Below are 24030 nucleotides of genomic sequence, written 5' to 3' on the forward strand. Positions count from 1 at the left end.
AAGAGTCCCATTAGATACCAGTATATTGTTTGTGTTTTAAAGACCATTTCCCATTGGATATCTTTTAAAGCAAATTTATCAACCAAGTTGGGATTAAGATCGGTCAGTTATGCATCCTTTCAATAATTTAATTGTACTTATAGATGCTTTTTTTTTCTGCACAGTGATATGATGATTTCTGTTTTGAACACAATATAAATAATCATTCTGAAGTGAAATTATTAGATTCCACTACCTTATTTATGAAAATGCATTATCACAGTTAGTTTCAGTGGTTAAATTAAAAACTTGCTGAATTGACTGATTTTATATTGTGCCTTTCAAGTCAAGCACACAAATATATATAGAGTACAGACACATTCATCAATTCAAACTCACACATTTATACACCAATACATGGATCAGGAGGCAACTTAGGGTTAAGTACCTTGCCCTGGAGCACATCAAGCATTATGACAAGAGGAATCTGAAATCAAACATGCAACCTTTCGATTAAAAGATGACTGCTCTACCACTGAGCCACAGTCACACTAATGTGCTCACTTGTTATGATGCATTACTTTGGGAAACAATTGTATAACTTTACTAGATTTAAGACAAATGTTTGTGCATCCTGTGTAACGGCTAAACATTTGTATTACTAATGAACATTGTCAGAGTGGTCTTATGATATAATATCTATGTTTTGGCATTGCCTGTTGAGGGAGCTAAGTCTGACGCAAAACCCAAAGTAGAAAAGTCTACAGCTATTTGATTGCCCAAATTAAAACAATACAACATTCACAGTGATCTGATTTTGGTAGTTTCCTTTGTTCCCACTCAATTTCTTTGGTCTTCTTTTCTATCCTGTTATAGCCTTGTAAAAATCTGCCCATCATTCTACACTGAATCCTCTGATATGGACAAATTGCTTTAAAGAGGGAGTAGGAATGCCAATTCATCTGATTAGCAAGGCAATATATCGATATATTGAAGATATAGCTTCAATATATTTGAAGCTACTCCCATCTTTCTGTAAGTTGTTGATATTAAAATCGAGAACGCAAAAATTGCTTAAAAATAATATTTCCATGTATCAACATTGCATTTAAGATTTACATCATTTGCAAACAGCTGAATTGTATGTCTTAATCTTACATACATACTAAGTTTTTAATTACAGGCTTGTAATTAGTTTATATCTTCTCATAAGTTTAAGTGTTTACATTATTTAACAATTGCTTATTATGATATGATTTATTTACAAAGTTGCTGAAGAAAATATTTTTCTAATGAGATACTACAAGCCCATCTCAAAACAAATGGCTGCCAAGTAGGTGGGTCGGGGAATACACTTCTCCCTGTCTCTGATTTCCTTTCCAAATCTCTCTTTAAAGTCTGATTATTTACACCTCCTTCCTTCTCTGTCTTTCAGCAGCTGGTTATGTGAAGTCCTTGGAAACAGCCTCAATGAAGTTAGGAGCTGACATGAGGATGGTGAAAGTGCAAATGATGGAGAAGAGAGAGAAGGCCACCAGACACAGTCGGTCCACTACGGCAGCTGCAAACTTCCACTCACTGCAGATTGCCTCAGCTTCGTCCTGGTCCCGAAACCTCTGTGCAATGTACGACACCTCCTCCAAGATGCGCAAGATCTCAGGTGGGGGGATGCCAACTCCCATTCCAAGACTTCCAACACCACAAACTCCCCCTGGCGGCTCAGTCTCGTCACCCATAGATCCATGAGTGCGTCCGCCCAACGTGACTCCAGAGTCGCTGGAAGGTGGGCAGTGTGGACTCTCCATGGGATGGTAACTCCCAAAGTAGAGACTCATGGAACCATTGGAAGTGCCTGTTGTGCAGGGTGGGCATGATGCCTGTGACAGAGGCACTGTGAGGCTTGGCATTGTGCCCATCTCAATGGAGCTGGTGCTGGAGTGATGCTGGGCGGTATGGCGATACTTGTACTGTGGCTTCTTGCGCTCATCACCAGGTTGTTTCATACGGAGGAACCAGGCACACCAGTTCAACAGAACCACACGAACCTGAGAAGAGACAGACTGTATCAGCATTTTTTATGTCATTGATATTCTAGTGCATGATTTAGCAGATATGGTTTGCTCCACTCACTCACCCACTTGGGCATCTTGCCCCCATGAGGGTCATGATGATGAAACTGCAGGACTATGACAGTCACCACCACAGACATTCCCACAATCATCATTGTGCTGGCAAAGTACTGAGCTGTTGGGTAGAAAAACAGTGCTACTAACTTTTACTGCAAACTGTATGGTAAAGTATTTCCCAATTCTGGCTCGCTCTTGTAACATACCACTCTGGAGAGTTCAGATACTTTATTCTTCAACACACGAGTTAAGTGTTACATTTTAAAAGAGGCTTTTGCAGATCTTGATACCAGACGGCTGAATAGATTTACTCCACTGAATTAATTACTGAATTTGGTGATGACGTTACAGTTCACCTTAAACAAAAATTAAGGTGAAATTTTACATTATAGATAAAAGATGTACATAACCCTAACCACAACATTGCCTGAATACATTTGTCAATCTAGACTTAAGCATTTTACTGTAGAAAGTTGTGTATTTTCTGAGCCAGAACTGAAGTGCAGAGTTTTTTTTACCAGAACCCAAGGGCATTATGTACTTGGGCAGCAGTCCTGAATTAGAAGCAGACCTGTCCATAATAATTATTTAATCTAGGCTTAAATTTAGGTTTCAGGCCAACCTTTACTTTAGTAAACTAAATAAATGTTATGGAAAGGTCATGCTGTTTCAACATGCTGTTTCCATTGTTGACAACAACAAATATTGAATGCATGAGGCACATTTCTTTTTTTACCGAAAAGGAGACTCCCAAGATATATTAACTGGAAATTTGACATTTAACATATGATCAACTAAAGGATAGGTCTTCTCGAACATCCTGAGTCAGTCACACTGACTCTGCTTTACATATTTGTTTTATGACTACAACTTCTTATTCTTACCTCTAGCTCATGCTTACAGTCAAATTCTTGCCGCGTTCAAACAAAGTATAATGAAGAGGTGAATAGTTTAAAAGCTTTGGACAGAACTACAGAAATATACCAAAAAATACCAAAGACAACATTTTTCTCTTTTCCTTAAATTTTGCATGATGCTTTTCATTCTGTATTTACGCAGATGTAAAAACATTGTATGCACACACAAATACATAAAATGAAACCCACCGATAAGCGGTACAGAGTCAGATGTGGCAGGCATAATCTCTGCTACCAGAAGCATGAAGACAGTGAGCGAAAGCAGCACAGTGATGCCTGTGTGACAAAGACAGAGAGACACAAGGGAAGAGAACAAGATCACAGCAGCTGAATATGTGATCGGGGTCACCGGTGTGTGAAAGTCTTCCTGTAATTACATATTAATGTAATCGATTTTCATGACAACAGTCATTTGTCAGTTTGTGGCTGCTTGATGTGCCCAAGGTTGCTTAAAAAACCCCAGAAACACTAACATTATGTTTATGCTGATGGTTTTCAGAGAAATAATTTTACAGAGAAATGACCACCATTACTTATAATAATAATAATAATAATAATAATAATAATAATAATAATAATAATAATGACACTAGTAATTGTTATTATAATTATAATAGAAGCTATTATTATTAGTTCTTATAATAATAATAATAATAATCTTTATGACTTTATGCTGAACATATATTCACAATGTATACACTGGACAAGCTAACTGGTAAATCTTCATTTGTAAGTTGCTTTGGATAAAAATGTCTGCCAAATGCACCAACATAAACATTATCTGATATGTTCACTGCATCTAAAATATGGTTCATTTGTGATTCCAGTAGTCTCCTCTCACCCAGAGAAATCTTTTCTCCAGAATCTGCTGGCAACAGGAAGACCAGTAAAGCCAAACCAGAGATCAGCACACAGGGAATGAGCAGATTTAGTCCATAATAAAGAGTCCTGCGGCGCATGGTGACTGTGAAGGTCACATCAGGATAGGGCTCCTTACAGCACTCGTAATACAGCTCATTACGCTTGGCTGGCACACCTGTGGGAGAAGCACATCCACAGAGATAACGGTGTCTTTTACAGCTAAGATAAAGTCATTTAGGTTAAAGATTTTGAAAATAAAAATTTAATCTAAATGTCGTAGAAAGGCCAGCAGAAACTTAGAAACAGAGATCTAAACTAAAATGCATAACTTGTCACTTTTGCAGAAGCCTAAGTAGGTAGTACCGTTATGTTTAATGTAATGTACCAGTTTAAATTGGTGGAAAAAAAATATAACAGACATATATGAAAGTGCAGCTAACCATTAACCTCAACATACACGACTTTGGTACATGTGATAAAACACGAGAGTTTGGATTAAATTAAAAAGCAGGCAGAGAGCATGTATTTTAGTAGGTCTAGTGTTATGGATTGAACCAACAATCTGAAGGTTCAAATGCCAATGATCCGCCTGCTATACAGCATTTACCACACCAGGAGTTAATCCTTTCTATTTATCTACACCTTAAGGTTATTATTGATACAGTAATGGATGTCTACCCAGAGATAATGTTATATTCCTATAAATAATGACCCTCCGTAACGACCTACAGCTCAAATTCTCACCTAATTGGATCATTTTTAAGGACACACTGAGATATTGGCTGGTGAAAGGAATCTCCTGAATCATTGCTGTCCTAATTGGTGAGCAAACAGTCTGAAACGAAAGATTTTATGTGTACTCTCATCAGTGAAAGCAACTCAAGCTGTGTATTAACTAGATGCATCAGCAAAACCATGCTTTAGTGGGAAAGACTCAAAATTAGCTTTTCCAGTATCAGTGAGGTATTTTAAAAATTGAGCCAGAGAAAGAACAGAAGCTGTGCAATACTGGCTGCTCTGTGCATGAAACAGCTTATTCAAATATAAATAAATAATGATCAATCACAGACAGGCATCCTTCAGACATCAGTATAGATACAAGTTAGTTATTTAAAAATTCAACATTTCTCCCAGTAAATCTGAGATTTTTCCTTTCAAATGTTGTATTCAATGCAGCTCTAAGTTATTTTTGAATGGATCATAGTAAAAAGAAATCTATTATTGGTAAACGTATTATTAAGTGTGCAGAAAAGTTTAAAAGCCATAATCTGTCATGTAAAGGAGCTACTGTATGTAAGTGTTTCCTTTGCAAAAACACCTTTGTTCAATTTTACTGTAACAGTAAGTATTCAGTGAAGCACAATAGCGTTTAACCTGGCCATGTTACTAAATTCTTGTTTTATTATATGTAAACAATTAATTTTGAACCTAGTTAAATGTGCAGTTTACCCAGGAAGAATGAAAATTATGTTCTTATTTACAGTTCATAAAACTAAATCTGAACAAGCTTAAATTGTATTATATCAATTTTGGCAAAATGAGAAACAAATATTTTTTTTACATTAACACTCTTTTTGCTCCTTTGGATAAAAAACTGAAACTTTATATTTCAGCATAAGAATACAGGCTGTGCACTTGTGAAAAGAGAAAGAAGAAACTATATAATTTATGGTCAATATGGAAAACCCCTCCCTCAGATCACTGAGCTGAATCTTATTTCCTTGACCCTGAAAACTTTCAAGTGAAGAACTCTGAGTCTGTCAGTGATGTAAACTTTACCTTGTCCTTATTTCAACTTTGTATTAAAAAGTTATAGAGAGAAAAAAAGAAGTGGCTGAACCATTTCATTTTTGATGGAAGAACTCTCTCACCTTCAGCGCAAACTCTTGAGATGGGCAGTGCAGAGCTCACATATGGTGTTGTTACATGCCTGCCTGAGTGTCACAAAATCCCATTGCATACCATCTGGCCCCGTCTGACACCCATTTCCTGCTAATTGTTACAACAGGGGGTCTTGACACAAGGACCATCTTCTGAATTGTCCAGGGTGGAAAAAAAAAACAGCATGGAAAAAAACAAACAGTCCTAAACCCCCAGCACTAACACATTTCTCTGATGAATACTAGATATGTGTTATTTTGATTTTGAATAAAATAGCTCTCCACAGCCCACACTCTTCTAAGTGTGGGCTTAGATTTGGAAACTTTGAAAAGTGTCCAAATCTTCCAACTATTTCTCCTTCTTCATTGCATTAAGTTGAATGATCTCCGCTTCCCTCGCCGCCTCTCTACATACTGAGAACGTGATGCAGTTTTTTCTCCTTTTAAGTATGTCCTGGTAGAAGTCTGTTGTTCTTCCTGAGCAGTGAGGCTATAGTAACGCGCTTCTTAATTTTGGAATTTCAACAAAGGATGTACCAAATGTGTTTTAGTTACAAATTTTCAAAGACCCAGTTTTTTATGTTAAGTGACAGAATTATTCAATCAAATGCTATAAATGTTATTTTATATGTTATTTCAGTAGGCAGTAGGTAAACACATTATGTCATTACACATAGATATCATCATATCTGTTAGCTATGATAATTTTCCACTTAGAACAACATTTATTGTTTTTATTTATATCAGATGAATAACAAAAAAACACTTTTAATACAGAAATGTAAACCTGATCAAAAATATGCTTAATATTTGAATAAAGGTTGTTGTTTTCAAAACATACTTTTAAGCTGAAGAACGATCCTCACTGGAATGCATATTCTAATTTACAGACTGTGACTGTGCAGTGGGACTGATCTACATTTATTCTTTTTGAAGTCTTTCACGTAGTATTTTGATTGCTGTTGATTTCTATTTAATTATAAGGCTTTGACCTTTGTAAAAGTTTAGACATTTTTAAAATTATATCTCCCCACTGCTCAGCTCCAGGGATGTAGCAAACACCGATGCCCACTTACCCACGAGGTCCCACTCTCCGTTGGGTATGTAAGTGGATGTGTCCACATCAAGCATCTGCAAGTCCAGTAGCCAGCCGTTGTGAGTCCATGAGCCGAACTTCAAGTCACACTTCTGCACGTCAAAGGGGAACCAACGCACATCGATGTAACAAGTGCTCTTCAAGATGCCCGGGGGAATGTACTGACAGTGACCAGAAGCATTCACCAGGACATTGGTGTGAAATGTGGCATCGAAGCGCTCATCCGCACTGGAAAGAGGAACAGAAGGGACCTTTGTAAATTTCCTGTTAGCTAATGTTCAAGGTGAAGTTCAACATATTTATCCCTGCAAAAACAAGACATGCCAGTCATCCGTTATAAATAACAGATGTTTGTGCTTTGGAACAGATATTTGAAAACTCCAAAGTAATTTCTGTTCAAATTAAACAAAAATATCATTATTTGCTCAGTGAAATCCCCTGTAACCAAATCAGCAAAACCAGATGCAGAAAAGTTCCCCAAACAGCTGCTGAAACAGTAAAGGTTTAAAACGGATCTGGTCTCATTTGCATAATTTTAAAACATGAGTCAAAATGAATTATTTACCAGAACATCTAAAGCGTCTAAATTGTATTGATCTTAAATTAGCAAGTAAACATTCTGGGTTATGCAGTCGCATTGGGAAAAAGCCTTCACGTACCCTCTGCTCTGGTACTCTGGTTAAACTCTAATTTAGCTTTAATGAGTTGTTCTGCTGCTGCTGGTGAGAGTTTGAACCCTGAAGAACCAAAGAAAAACTCTGAACTCCACAGTCCACAGACTAGAAAACACTTGCAAATATTTCTAAATTAATTCACATTTCTACTTTAAGACAATAATGTCACAAGGAAAAAAAGCAGTGCTGGAGTATTTTATTCTATATTAATATTTTTCATATATTTGGGTATACTACTATGCTGAAAATAAATATTCCAACTCACTGTTAATTCCCTATCAAGCAACTTTTAAAAATAACAATATGAATAAAGAATGCTTTGAATGGGCAAAATAAAAAGGGCAAATGTCTATATTAAGACAGTAAAACTATAACGGTAAGCAAGATTATTCAAAATTAGTAACAATATTGATTTGGATACTATCATTAAAAACTGCTGCATATTTGCCAATGGCTGTATAAAGACATTCAAATCTGACACTATTTTTTTTGTGTGTTTTAAAAGTCTAAACTCTGCTTCTCTTGCCATTCCCATTGATTAGACGTATCTTTTTTTATCTGCAGTGACACCTTGTGTTCATAAAGAGACTGCAGTTAATGGGATTCTCAGGCGGAAACAATATAAAATGTCAATTTCAGTTTCTCAGATGACTGACGAGAAACATTGAACTTTTACACAACATTTTAATTTTTGAGATTTTTTATTTCCGTTCAAGACCCTTGGGTTTCGGCACAAAGTGCTTTTATGCAATGTACACATAACAGGTGTTAGAAATGCAAATGGACAAGTGATATCCCTGAGAGAGTGGGGAGCCCAAAACCCCCCACAGACACAGTCACTGGAGAAAGAGCACTGTGAAAACCTCAGCGTGGAGCAAGAGGGAACCAGAAGCTGATCCACAGTGACAATGGTGGTAGTGATGGTATCCTGCACTGTGGGACATGAGTCACCAAACTCCTCTCTCACTCACTCAACACTTGCTACTATCCACACACACAAGCACACGCACACACACACAAGGTAGGACGTCTGGAAAACCAGAAAGGTAAAATCATAACAGCCTTTTAAATTGAAAACACACTTTCCTGCATTTCTGTGATCCAGTGCGGCTCAGATGGTTTTACAGAGACCATGAAGTGTCTTAATTCAGTATAAAGACTGAATTACATTACTGACCAGTTAATAATAATAATAATAATAATAATAATAATAATAATAATAATAATAATAATAATAATAATAATAGCTTTTTAAATTAGCTTTCTAAGCATATTTTATCATATATATATAGGCGTGTATATTAGGGCTGTAATGATTCCCCGAATGATTCAAGTACTTTGATTATTAAATTTCTCGAGGAAAATTTATTTGCCTTCATTGATTTATGTTTTATTATTTAGCGCACCTTGCTCCGGCAGGGGCAGCGCTCTCAGGTCCACCTGAGTTGTTGATGAAAGCTAAGTGTTAGCAGCATAACATCCAATTTTCAAGTTCGACCAATGGGGATTTTATTGATTGATAATAATGTTCGGGTTTTTATCGTTTTTCGAGGGATCTATAAGAATGATAACGCTACGAATATCTTTAAAAGTTGCCTCTTCTGTCATATTTCTTAATCATATAAGCCCTAAAATGGTGGGTTTTATTTTGCAGATGAATTGAAATAAATACGGTTTTGACACCTTTATTGAGATATATGAGTCGAACTTTTTACAGTCAGTGTCTGATGCAATTCCCCGCTTTTTCCTTTAACACCATAACAGCTTAACGCATTACAAAACAGAGGCCCATTATGTAGAAAATGTTATATCACCCTTAACTGTCCAGTCTGTTAACATAGGAGAGGATGCATTATAATTTCTGAGCCTGCCGATATCTGCATGCCCTGTCTATTTCCTCCAAATATTATCCTATTGATATGAAACTCATAGGGAATGCACATATTGGCAGGCTAATAATTTGCTTTGCCAAAAAATGCATCTCAGAGTTAACATGTTACATTGCTACAGGGTTAATTTTATAAACTACAGAAAAGTAACTGTCAGGGATGCTCAAATATGAAAAATTGGACTGATGTTGGACTGATATCCGATAGTGACACTGCTGTTATGTTAGATTTATCGATATTTTATTTGATCAATTTTTTAATCCGATTACTTGATAGAATACTCGATTACAAAAATATTTGTTTACAGAGTTTAAAAAAGTTACACGTGGGGCAGATTACCAAAATAATTTATTTTACATAATTTCTATTATAGTAATACATACTAAAATAAACTTTCCTATTTAATGATGTGTCTGTTTGAAAAAAAAATCTGTGACAGTTCTTTTCTTATTAAGGTTATTTATCTTTTATGTTTTGAAAATGTTAATTTTTTAATTAAAAATGTCAAAGGAAGCTTTCAGCTTTTCATAGTTGAGAGCACCTTGAGGTCAGTGCCTCCAATTCAAGGCTGCGGTGTTGTCAGAACCATCCATCCATATATGTTACGTCATAACCCAAAAACTAAACGGTCCTCTGGGAAACATGATGTGAGGCATTCTGTTTGACAGCCTTAAAGTGACAAAGTTCACTAGCTGCAAGAACAAACTGCATTAACAATGAGCAAAATGTTTCCAACTTAAAGTAGGATATTTTTAATCCTGTAGATACAGATCCGTAGAGCTGAACGGTTTAGTTTTATCTTGGAATCACAGAGAAAGAACAGGAAGGGAAAAAAAATGATTAGTCAGGGTAAAGATCTGTAAAGGTAAATGACCCACTTTGTTCTTACAGAAATCCAGGAGTGCTCATGCTATGATTAAAACATGAGCATCAACTTGTGTATGTATCACAACTTCTTGTGTCTACTGCAAAGCTTTTAGATACATCCATCCATCCATGCAAACTTCATGCAGAAAAATCTGAGGGCAAGATTCAAACCCAGGATCTTCCTACATCAAGACGACAGAGCAACAACTGTGGTGACAACAGCCTGCTTATATAGTCAGGCATAAACTCAGTTCTTCTTTTTGGTGCTATAAAAAGCACATTCCTTACCAACAACAAGCGTTTTTGATAAAAGAAAACAAATTGAAACAGCTACCTAAAAATTTGTGAGCCTTATGCCAAACCTTTCTGTCACCTGAACAGAAATAATCTATATGCTCTACCAGAGCTTGACATCCTTCATGTGCCTCATCGATCTCCAGTCAAGTGAAACCATCGACCACTGACATTGAAAAAGGACATGAGCAGCTTGCATGACTGTTTTAGAAGCTTATACTGTACTTTGTATGCAAGTGTTTACTCCTGATTCACACAGGCATTCACAAACAACTGTCCAAGCATGGACTCCTGGACATCAGGAGCCAATGTGAAGTTCACCGTTAGATCTATTAAATGTAGTGGACAGATCTGCCAATAAAACCCTAGAGTTACCTTTTTCTTGATTCATAACAGAATCTCAAAATAAAGGCTGTTCAAATCTGTCTTACAATATCACATTTGCATCATTCAGTCGGGAAAGAAAAATTAAATATCTTCCATTCTACTTATCAAACTGAGTCATTCTGACATCAGACACAGTAATTACTGAACTGGAACATTCTGTTTGCTAATCATAAAGCAGAAAAGATGCAAACATGGTGATTAGCAACATATTTTCCCCAGGCAGTATGTATAGACTTGTGGTGATTAGCCATATGATTTCTCCAGGCAGTACATGGACACAATGTGAATGGTAAATACATGAGCCAACAAATGCATTGGAACCTTCCTTGCATTAAACATTATTGTGTTACTCATAACAACTTAGCTGTCAAGTCAGGACAAAATAGGCAAAAATGCATCAACAACATTATTTCCTTCTCATTCTGCTTTTAACTAAAACAAAAGGCCTTTCTTGGGTCTTTATTGGGATTGATTCTGAAGTTGTACTAAATAAGCTAAAGTAAAATTCCTTTGTCTGGGGTTTCCCTAATTAAATTAAATTGTTTACTCTTTGTAAATGCAGTACAATGTAAAGCATGAGTGCAAAAGTCCTGTCCTACCATTCTTCAATTTTTAGATGCATCCCTTCTCCAACAAACCTGAATCAAATGAACTGCTCGTTATCAGCATTCATTCTGTGCACTGAGAAAATTTAGATATTTGATTCAGGATTGTTGGAGCAGAGATGCATCTAAATGTTGTAAGATAGTAGCTCTTGAGAACTGGACTGGGGCACCCCTGATTTAAGGCATGTTAAAAAGCTTAAGGATTATTCACAAATACCCATGCCTTCAGAACTTTCCAGTCACAAGTTTGCATTTATGTAAACATAAATATTGTAATGCCATGGCACTAGCTGGCAATAACACTAAAACTTACATCAAAAATTCAGTTAAAGAACGTCTAGAGTATGACTAAGTTTTCTGTAAGAAGAAAAGGAAGAAAGAAAAAATACTGTGCATCCAAACTATTTGGATAATTTTGAGTTGTTTTCAATTTAGTACCACTATCTACACACAGTTATGGTTCTGGAGTCTTTTCCATGTCAGTAACCTGACTGGTAAATAAAGGACCTGTTTTCAGGTTCACTGAAAGCTATTACACAAACAAACTTGATCACAGAGTTAATAGATCAGTTTTCAACCAATTTTCTGCACCAATTAGTTAAAAATGTATAAGCACATTTTTAAAGAGCATCCTTAAAGTTCTACAATGCCATTTTAAATAGACATTTGTTATCACTTTGACTGTATACAAAATGGACCAGGGTTAATTTGCAACTTTTTTGCGAGAAAATGCAAGAACTATTCTGATGTAACACAATATTTATTGAGAGGGAAATGCAAACATATTGTGAGGGGATACAAAAGAAAAAATCTCTGTCCCCTCTGTATAATGAAAACTATTAGCAGAAAATGACACACATGTAGAAAATGTTGTTTAGTTGTGGCTAATAGCTTAGAGAGCAACTGTAAATTCGATCTACTGGAACACATCAAAACGATGGAAGAATTCCCACTCAGGGAAGACATTTTTAATCTTTTTTCCCTTACAACAGTTTTGTGTATAGTAAATAGTTTTGCTAAATATGAGCAAAACAATTTTTTTTGCTAATAGTAGTGAGAGCATAGTGTGTGTATGCTTTCACTAGTTCAAAATCATCATCACACATTGTAATCACTTTAAATGCACTTCCTGAATTGATCTCCAAACTGAGCTCTATGAACATCATTAATTTCAAATTAAAACCAGATCAATGAGTAAACTGATTGTGAGTTCCCATCTGAGCAGCATAACAACAATGAGTACATCTGTCTGTTGTTCAACACAGTCACACTCCTTGTTATTAGTTGCATTCACTGTGTAATGATGTGTGGTGTGTTATTACCTCCCGTAATTGCATTATAGATCATTTGTATACAAGGAGCAGGTAATTAATTTGTTGCATGCAAAAAGCTACTTCCAGATTTCTGTTTATGTTTATAATCAGATTTTAAGTATGAGAAGAGTTTATAGTGAGCTTCTGACAACAGCCCATATAAATGCTGAAAACAAAAAATGTTCATTTTCTACTAATGGGAAGCTGTGACCTCGCTAACTTGACTGTAAACTAAATATCTGCCTATTACCTCAGTTCCAAGCAGCCATTTGGGCCAAGAGTTTTAGCCAAAACTGAAGTTTGGCTCAGAACCTTCAGAGCCAAACTGAAACTGTGCCTGTGGGATGAGTTCATATTTTCCAAATGTGAAACGAAAAATGTCTGACAAATCCAAGACTGACTGAAGTAAAAGAACTATTTATCTGGACTGACTAACAAATACGCATTTTGGAGGCGACAGTTAAGGGGTTAAATCAATCAATAGTTTTAAAGGCGAGTCACGATGTCAGTAAGCTGCTTACAGGCATTACATAAACACATGGCAACCAGTTGTCCCTAGTCAACATTATGATTATCACCTTTCAAATCTAGACTCTGTCATGAGTATGTCTTTACATACTTACAGTATATAAAAATTTTACTTAATTAAACTCACTGCAATGATTATGAGCAACATAAAAAGAAGATCTGCTTCCATTTACTGAGAAGGACAAATAGCACCTGAACATTTCCTGAAGTTTGATTTGTTCTTTTCACATATCTAAGAAGTTAGCAGCGTAACAACACAACAGAAGCCATCTGTCAAACAAGAAAGGTTGACCACAAGAGGAGAGCAACAGTAAAATACTGACACTTTGATAGGACTCAGTTAGATGAAATTATTTATAAAGGTCAGAAACAATAAAATATGGTGGATTGAAAAGAGTGAATTATAGTGAAAGGGTGATTCATGAAAGAGAGAAGGAGAGAGACAAAAATAGATTGTGATGAAAAGAGAGATGGTGAAGTAGGATGGGCAGAGTGGGAAAGTGAAGGCTCATGGTGAAAGGCAGGGATGGGACAAGAGAGGGGTGTAAGCAGAGAGATTATGTAGGTAATCCTCATAGGTCTAAAAGCTTTGCTTTTAAATGTGGGTTAATACTCCCCAACCTTTGTGTTTTTTCATGTGATGTGCATGAAGAAGTGTGTTTGTTTGGGGGACATGCAGACATGGAGAGACTAATCTAAGGGTTCTTTCATTCATTCAGCAACATCAATGAGGACCACCTGCAGTGAACTCTCTTTCAGCTTTAAAGTGGTTTCTTCAAGTTGAATCATCTTTAGTCATACAATTTCCACTCAGCTAATGCCAAACGCTTCATTTTCTCCCAGGCATAAACTATGTGGGAAATACTATTAGCTCTTTTGGAGGAAAATGACCTCACTTGACGAAAAGCACCAACATAATCAGAATCTCAAAGTGAAGGGAAAACTCAGCATCAGAATAAGTGTGTTTACCTCAGATAATACAGTATGAATCTATTCCTTCCTTCTCTCCTTTCTTCCTTTTTTCCTTCCTTCCTCCCTCCCTCCATCTATAACTCCCTGATGATTCTAATGCAGTAAATGGATAGTTTTCATTATTCTGGTTTTGATATCTAGCAATAGTAATATTCACTACTAGCTTATTCAAAAGGAATGAAAATAAATAAATCATGCATAAAGAATAAAGAATATTTGTAATCTGTATTATCCAACCTGGCAAGAGGATCTTAAAATTTTTTTCATTTAATTTATTTAATTCAATTTATTTAAATTATTGCTTGTTTTCGTTCTTATTGTCTTTCCCTATTTAAGCTACATTAGACTAATTGTCTACATCACTAAAGCACTGTCCCATTTGCATGTAATTTACATAAATGTTAATTTTCTACAGGTTCTCAAACTTATTTCTCAATGGGTTTGATACGATTATTTATCACATCAGATCTAAACTATTCACATAATGTTAATGTTTGCTTACCAAATACTTGCAGAAACCGCCAAAGAAGAAAGCTCACACAAATATTGCATCCAGTATGCTATGCCTTTCAAAGATATTGTGAAAAGTTAACAATTCAGTGTTTCTGGATTCTTATTGAATCCTGAGTAACTGCTTTGATCATAACTTTGGCCAATCCTCTGAATTTTATTAATTTGTTAAGTAATTTCTGCGACAATTAATTAGTCCTCAAGACAAGACACAGCATTAAACGGTGGACAACTGACCTCATCAAATAATTCCTCTTCTACTTAACAGCTGAACATCACAGATTTAATGAATAAACACCAAACAAACTCCACACACCCTGAGTGTGTATAGGAAGAGGTCACAAGGTCATCATGACATGGTGCAGAACTTAACACCTCATTTCAGATACTAAAAGTAGGACATGTAAATGTAAATAAATCATAGTAAAAAGCTAACAGAGCTTTTTGATATGAAGGCTCTCACAGTTTTTTGATAACTAATGTTTCTGCACCAAAGTGGTTCTTTATTATTCTATTTTTTGGGATGCAATGAGGAACTCTATAACAATGAACATCTGGGTTTCACATATCTCACATTTTCAATGAGTTTTGCATTGTACTTCACAATTACAGCTGAGCTGTTTTGCCAACCAGAGGGTGATGAAAAGTGGAGGAAGTGCTCCTGACATCACACTTCATTGGCCTTTTCTAGTTCATTACCAAACAAATAGTAAATAACTCTAATCACATTTTTGTACACTGAAACAAATAAATCTTGAAGAAAAAATTTGCCAGTTTATTTGCTGTAGAGTACTGTCAAAATGCGTCATTTGGAGTATTTTGTTTGGCATAAGAAAAAAAAAAGAGAAAATATATACATGGGTCAAGAAAGGGTGGTCCTGACCTGTTGTAAAGAAGAATGTCAGGGGTCCAGATCTGGTCAGAAGGAAATCGCAGGTTCTGGACACCTGGGTAATTCTCTGGATTCCAGCTTAAGTAGACGTCTGTCCAGTACTGAGGAAAAACAGAACAACTTTCACCAGAGGCAGAGAGGAAACAATATTATTAAACGTTTTTAAAGAATTAAAACATATTTGAAAGAACACAGTTAGATTTCACTAACACAATCTTCATGACTTGACACTCTTCATACTAGCAACATGATCACACAAAGCTCTTCAAAATTATTGAGTCATAAAATGTAATTGAAGCACATTCAGATGTTGATAATGTGTCCCTAAGAAACTTTGACTCACCAGCTGGAGCCACGCAGTTGGTCATTAACACTTGGTTTTTCTCATCCTGGAGATGGGAATAAAAGCAAAAAAACAGAAAAGGGAAAAAAAATAGATGATGTGGTGTACAGCAAAAAAAATGCCGTCAGTAAGTCAACACATAGTTTCTTCAGTTCTCTCAAAGACAAACTGTTGACATGGCTGCTCTGTTTCTGGGCATTGCAATGAGCATTGCTGATCCCAAGGGATCTAAGCAGTAATGATGAACTGGAGCAGTTATCTCCACACTAGCTAAATAATAGAAAAGCAATATTCCAAGGATAACACAAGCTTCACACATGAAAAGCACAATGCTTATGTCACTTATGAATAGAGTTAAAAACATGTATCCATCCCTTTGGCACATAAAAGCTTTACATTTTCACTGTTTTCAGCATTTTTGCAGGATACAACATCAGTCCTAGGAATGCAATGTTTTCCAGATTGTTGTGTTTTTAGTAGCCGTTGCCTAAATGGATAGTTTAGTTCAGGCTATGAACTAAATTAATAATTTACACATGGTAGATATATCTCTCATATCTTTACTTTTCATATATCCAGATTCCTAGTGGCAACATCATGCTGTGGGGATGGTTTTCAATAATAAAAATATTAAATTCCTAAAAATGTTCACTTTAGATTCACATTACGAAGCTGATCTCTACTCCAAACTGGCCAAACATCGCTTCACATACACACACACAATCAGTTTTCCTCACCACGTCTATAATCTGCAGCAGCGTGAGGCCGAGCTCCACCAGGATAGGAGCTGAATCATTAACAACAGGTCTCTCTAATCGATTGTAGTTCGCCAGCAGCTCCTTGTACAGCTTCCTCTGGTGTTCCCCCTGCAAGGAGCCTGTGGAAATAAAAGAAAAAAGAAGTGTGGCTGGAATTTTTGCATCCATTGCTGTTGGATTCACTCCTCCCATTCCGCTAGGGGGCTCTGTAGTTGTTTTGCATTGGTAGTGGAGGGGAGGTGAAACAAGAGAAGAAACTTACGGCAGGCCAGTAATACACCGAGACTGTCGTTAGCTGAAGCTAACAAGCTGAAGCTACAATAAAAATCATATTCTACTGGCGTTCATGAGTGTTGCCCAACGTGGTGAGTTATTAATGCTGTAAGCTGTGGGGAGATGAGTTTTTTGTTATCTGTTCTAAGCGTGAGCTTGCTGAATTTGCTAGTGCTAATTAGCCCGATGCTAGCTGTGTTTGCTGCGCTGTGATTGTTGAATTTATTATATGACAAAGTGTTCTAAGAATAAACTGCCTTATAACTGGTTAGTCAAGCGTAGCTAATAAATCTATGTTTAAGTTTGTGTTGATCGAATTCTGCAATACTAAGTATTGATGTTTTGTTTTTTCTTACTTTATTTACAGTTTAAACGGACGGCACGTCCGTGTAAAAGTACTCGGCAATAAAATTAACAACAACAACTACAACGACTATCTTATGTTCTTTGTAACAATTGCAGTTTCAAAACAAACTAATCTATTTCAATAGAGCAACAAACAGTGTTATGACTACTGACTCTTCGGTTATGGACATTCCTTAATTAACTAATTCCTAAACCAATGACCCATACCCAGATCAACAATGGTTTAGACTGTGATTGTTTTTCTAAACTCTTCAGTGTTTTGGCTTGAATTTTGTCTCTGATTTTCCTTAAAAAGCTCTCCTGCATAATTCTAATTCAGAAAAGTGATTTAATGGGTCTTTAACCTTTTATCCTTTGCTGTCATCTGCCTCCAGATGGATTATAAATTACTTGGTGAATTTTCAAACAAGCTGCCACTTACTCTACCTCATCACTTAATCTATAAAGACTGTGCCAGGATGGGTTTTGATGTTCTATTCCTGAACATCCAAGGTTGGTTTGCAGGGACGAGGTCTGTATGTGTTGAGGCAGAAGTTTTGTTGAATAATGAATAAATAAACACATGCTGACATTTGCACTAATATCTGCTGACTGTAGCACCTACATGTGCACACAGAGTGGCAGTACTAAGAGTTAATATAACCTTACAATCTGTGGTGATCAGGGTGATGTGTTTGTTGGCTTGCCTCATCACCCCAACAGATCCTTTTTTGCATAACTTTCCATATGTATTTAGCACCATGACAGACACACACACACACACACTCACACTGCTTTCTGTTATACAATGCAGTGTGTGGCTGCACTCTTAATTAATTCAAGGCTCCCAGACAGTACTGGAAAAGTTTTTAATTTGTTTTTATTGTTTTCCAGTAACCAAAGCTGCATTTGACATTGCTTATGTGTGAAAAGTATGGTCTAACACGAGGTTGGGTGTAATGCACTATGCGTTTTTTTTTTTGTTTTTTTTTTTTCAAAGAATAAGAAGCTTGTGATTCAGGAACTGGTTCTAATGTGCTGTTGCCAAAGGGCCACAAGTCTTTGAATTCAGTCTTATGGCAAGAAAATAGACTTGCATAGCTTTGGCATTCCTATGCACTTTAATACCGCTTAAAAAAACTTTTGGGTGTATAATGTGTAACTGATAGGCAGACAACATCGGCTCTTGCTATTTAAATTACAGTGCTTCCTGCATACACACATCCAGTGAGGATTCTGTTCATAAATGGTGGGTGGGAGGAACCAGCCAATCAAAAGTAAACAGGATATTATAGACAGATAACAAGTATGAATGGGAAATATGGGCAAAGAAATGAAAACATAGCAGTGAAGCTGTGGAGAAAAATGTGAAGAGACATGTGCCTTTGGTCTGCGTGGTGCTGATTGGTCCATTAAGATCATAATGAGGAGAGTTATAGCAGAATAGAGCCTAGGGTCAGAGACAGAGGAGCTATGAAAGGCTGCTGAGCACAACAAAACCTCTCTGGAAGCTCTTATGAAGCCACTAGGTGTACTGTGAAAGATGGATTAAGACAGTTCACGCAGAAAGATATTTTTGCAGCATTTTTCTTGGTCTGCCAGTAAACACGGTTGGGTTTATAATAATGGACAAGTCCTTAAGGCAGTTTCTCATTTTAATTCTGGAAAGACAAAACACAATTACAAGCTCTCAGCAGAAGGAGCAGTCATAAATTTGCCCATAAACGCAGAATAAGATGTTCAAAGACACATGTACACAAATTCTAATGTCGCCTCATCAACAGTTGCCATCCTGCCAACATCCCTCCTGCACCTCTGTTGTGTTTTATTACTGTGATATGTAAACTGGGGCAAGGAGAAAAAAACTAAACTAATAAAGTCAGTGGAGAAGAATTGAAAACTCAGTCTCTGGAGCTGCTTGTATCATAAAACTGTTCAATGGGAATTAAATAATTGGATAAATTCAACCACGACAGCAACTTTAATTCAAAAACAAAATGTGTGCACCGGAAACTCAGGATTAAGGAAAAGATCTTGGAGTATTCATTTTTAATAAACACACTAATGAAGCAAATATAAGAAATTGGCCAAATCACACAGAAATCCATGAAGAAACAATCAGCCACAATACTTAAAATGTCATGAAGTGCGGTGTAGAGGTGGTGAGGCAGACGCTGTAGACCCAGGATACGATAAATGAATGATGTTAATAATGAATGTCCATAATAACACAGTTCAACATGGTCCAAAACAACGGGCAGCACGGCCGAAGCGGAAACCAGGGCTCGACGCCGGTAGCAACCGTTACACAAATGGATGAGACGACGGACTGAGTACAAAGACGACAGACTGGAAGTCAAATGAGACGAGGACCCGACACAGACACAGACACACAGGTGACACTAAATACACAGGAGGTAATCAGGGAACGAGAAACACCTGGGAGTAATCAAGGGGAAGACAGGACAACACAGGGACACAGGACTCAAAATAAACACACAGAAAAACACGGAACATGACAAAAAGAGACAGAAGAATGGAAACATTTCTTATTCTGAGAATTTTTCATGCATTTTTTGTTTAATTGTATCTAACATAAAACATGAACACCCCCTCACATGCGTGTGTTTACCAAACCAATTGAGCCTAATAAAAAGCAACAAGCTAAATTCAATAAAGATATCATTTTATCATTTTACAAGGATTTACAGTGAAACATAATAGATCCAATGCATGCCAAGATCTAGTGCGTACTCTACCATTGATTTAAAATCATTCAGAAACCATGTTAAGATTCTTAATATATTAAGGACCATCTCAGGAAAAACAGTCTTTAAGTCAAATTGTTCCCACACATTGAACGTAGAGCCATGACTAACTACAGCACAGCTGCTCAGGCACATGTTGTAAATGTGCAGAAATGAGCTCTGGTACTTTTATCTAAATTAAATCTGTCTATTTTAATAAAAAATCTACTTTTTAAAATTTAAAAAAAGTCTTTTAAAGTTGTTTTTTTTTAAAATGAAATATTAACATAGGAGAACCTTATTTTTTGCTTGATTGTTTTGGACCCATCACTGAAACATCTGGGTCAGACAAGTAATTTTAAACAGTTTAGTTTGCTCTTTGCTCAGCTAAATGAAAAATTTCAATAGTGGTTGCTGATATCAATATAGCTGAGAAGTCAAAGCTGTACCCAAGATTATAATTCAATTAACAGTCCAGTCCAGTGTTGGGGGCAAAGTAAAAAACAAGACTTAGAGTTCTTCTGTGTTTCTCCAGAGAAAACTAACAGAAACAAGTAATTCAGCTTCTCTGGTCAAATTTTTCTTAACAACTGAGGCTCCAAAAAGACCAAACAAGGGAAATGATCTCCATACATTTTGAATGAAAACTAGACAATGTTTCATATGATCTCTATATCATCTTTTATTGTGATAGCACTCTAACTTAAATAACAAAGTGCAACATGTGGAGATGTCAAAGTGCAACGCCTTCTTTCCAAGGTTTGTATTCTAAGGATAAGATCATCTGTCCAGCTGTGCTCCTCTCTTTTCATCTACAACTTTCTAAAACTTTCTAAAAGCTTTAAGACTCAAAATAAACAGCATAGAAGAGCACAGAAATAATTTATCTTTTAAAGACAATATGCATCGTCTGTAAAAGAAGGGGGAGAAAATCTGGAAAATGTTGTGACTGACAGCCAAACTACAATTCCCTTCCTTTTTTGTTATTATTGAAATATTTTAATTAGTTGATAAAGTCACTTTTCTTAAACCTTCACTGTAACTTTATCCCTGACCCTGTTTTCATAATGCTGTTTGTTCTCTGTTGTTTTCTAATAAACCTGTATTTATGATGAGATTAAAAGCAGGTGTACTCAATGACTAATTAGGAGACTTAAAATGACATTGGTTAGAATAAAGTCTTTTGAATTCATATGCACACAACACTTTTTAAATTTTTATTTGTGAAAAATGTTGAAATCGGTGCATCCTTTTGCTTTCACTTCACAATTATGGGCACCGTTAGAATGAGTAAGAAGGACTGACAGCTGTGTTCAAAGTGAGATACAGATGGCAGCAGCAACCTTTCAAGAGAAAAGGCATTAAATCCATATCATAAAACTTTGATCTATTACCATCTGAAGTAAGAATAAGCACATCAACGAGAAGGATGGATGGAGGGACGGATGGACTGAAAAAAATCCTTACCCTGATTCAAAACTCTTGTTTTATATGATTTATACGAAACATATACTAAGGGATACTAATAATCTTTAGAATCTTTAAAGTGAAAATCAATTGTGGGTTATCTCCATCATTTCTCTGTTCTATTTCTGTCAAGCTTCCCATCTCTCACCATCAGTTTTTTATACCATCTTTATTGCCACTAACCCTCACTCGCCATGAACAGTAAATCCCTCTTCTTTTTATTTTTACAGCATCCCTCCCTCTATCTCAGTGTTTCTTATTGTCCTTGCACACACTTTTATGTCTGCTCTTCAAACTTTTGCCCTTATTTAGCAATTGATGGGAGCATTCTACTGATGATTTACGGTATGGGGCAAAATAATTACCAAAAATATCACAGCTAGAGCTTGTAGGAAAAAGTAAAAAGGTGTAAGACACTATCAAAAAATGGTCTTATATTATTTGAAAGCCAAAACTACATTCTTTTAGGGTGGCATCTGCGTATGCACTGACTTCTATCAGTCACACTCTCACAAGAAAACAGATACTGAGATATCCGGCTTGGTGATTTGGGCCAATTTGAATATTCTTTACTGGGTCAGTGCATTCAGATGAGGCTTCTAAACATGCTCATCAGGCAGCCTGGGGGACTTTTTTCCTCTCTTTTTCTCTCACACCACATCATAGATAAACACCCAAACAAACAAAAAAAAAATAGGAATGCTATTTTAGGGAGAGCACTAAATGACCATCAGGGTGTTTTTGTGAACCCTGAAGCACCCAGCTGTACCCATCCAGTCAGAGCTGCTTGCCTACACAATTACAGGATGTTCTTTTCTTTCTTTCAGTACAGGTGATGCAGAACATTCATTTGAGCAAAGTAATTTATTATATAAACCTAAATAAACCAATATTTTCCTTATGCTTTGGTTAAATTAAAAGATTGCCACCAGATTTCTAATGCGGATAAATGCTTAAAAAGCTGCTGAGCAGAAATAACGGAGTTGTTTTGATTACATAACATTAATATTTTCCATTCCTATTTGAGATATTCAGCAACTGCTAATCCATGTTTAACGAAACCATTAATGATATAGAGATTACATCTTTTTAAAGATCTTTTAAGTAGGTTGACTGGTTCTCATGCAAATCACAGTGATTGCTGCCTCTCTGGACTTGATATTTTCTTTAAAATTCACAATCAACAGTTGTTATTCAGTAACTCTTTAGTTAAACAATGTGACTGGGATTTTTAGATGCATATGCATTGGTGTTTACATGATAGCATCTGCATCTGCTTCACAATAGCTCTTATAAAGCTGACAAAGAGGTTCAACAGGCTCTAAACTATGTTACATTTCATTTAGTTATTGCAGGATACAGGTGGTGAAGAATGAATGGCTAAAAATATGGATATCCATGGTTTTGATTCCTATGGAAACCATATCAGTCTATATGCCACATAAAATTATGTCCAGGATTTATATACTGTACATGCACCTCCTTTCCACACTACTGGGGTTAGGAAAATTTAACAGATGTCTTATTGTATTTTGAGTCACATGTCCATGCTGAACACATGGTAAAAATTATGAAGCCTGCCATAACTCTCCAGCTGGTCAATGAGGAAGGCTGCTACATCTACAAGATCAGACTGATTTTTCTTTATACAATAATTGTACAATATAATTATCCTATTATAACATTATAGTGTTCAAAAAAAACTTTTTTCCTGTGATAAACAAAAAGAAAAGCAGCAATGACTACATTGGTCACCATCAAAACTAAAACTAAATTTCCCGTGTTTATTCAATATTTTTTGCTTAGGCGATCCACCACTGCTTACATCTGTTTTTAAAAAAAATCTGCACCATGGCAACAAGACATACAGCAACAGCAGTAACATGATTTTTTGTCATTCAGTGCATTGATGCATGTTTTCAAACCCTGAAAGAAGCTTTTAGCTTAGCAATATTTGAACCAATTTGTATCCATTTGGGGGATGTTAGCACCACTGGACAACAAGAGACCTAAAGTGATTTTGTATGCCCTATGCATTGTTTACTGTAAGCAAATTGATTGACTCTAATAAATCATATCTACCATCAGAAGAACAGGTAAATATAACAGTTACTTTGATTTCTTTCAGGCCTCAAGCATTTTAATTGTCTCCATAATTCAACGAATGCTATGAAATGGAAGTAGGAAGGGATGAAACGGGGACCTAAGATGGAAAATAATCATGAATAATAATGATAATCTTTAGGACTTAACGTTTTTCTTAGCTACTTTGGTTTTGCATATTCGGTTTTTCCTTATTTTTGCTTT

The 24030-nt window shown here is 36.1% G+C and overlaps 1 protein-coding gene across 1 annotated transcript in view; it reads right to left on the reverse strand.

Moving 5' to 3' along the window:
* Positions 1-292: 292 nt before the first annotated feature.
* The window catches only part of LOC116714847 (neuronal acetylcholine receptor subunit alpha-7-like), a 29099-nt gene continuing 5361 nt past the window's right edge, over positions 293-24030 (reverse strand). Inside the window, 9 exon segments of the mRNA XM_032555604.1 lie at positions 293-2024; positions 2114-2223; positions 3212-3298; positions 3864-4058; positions 6840-7087; positions 15782-15891; positions 16134-16148; positions 16150-16179; positions 16871-17010. Of these exon segments, the coding sequence (XP_032411495.1) occupies positions 1422-2024; positions 2114-2223; positions 3212-3298; positions 3864-4058; positions 6840-7087; positions 15782-15891; positions 16134-16148; positions 16150-16179; positions 16871-17010 (1538 nt within the window). The 3' untranslated portion in view covers positions 293-1421.

Source organism: Xiphophorus hellerii, chromosome 23 (assembly GCF_003331165.1).
Source record: "Xiphophorus hellerii strain 12219 chromosome 23, Xiphophorus_hellerii-4.1, whole genome shotgun sequence".
Classification (NCBI taxonomy): Eukaryota; Metazoa; Chordata; class Actinopteri; order Cyprinodontiformes; family Poeciliidae; genus Xiphophorus; species Xiphophorus hellerii.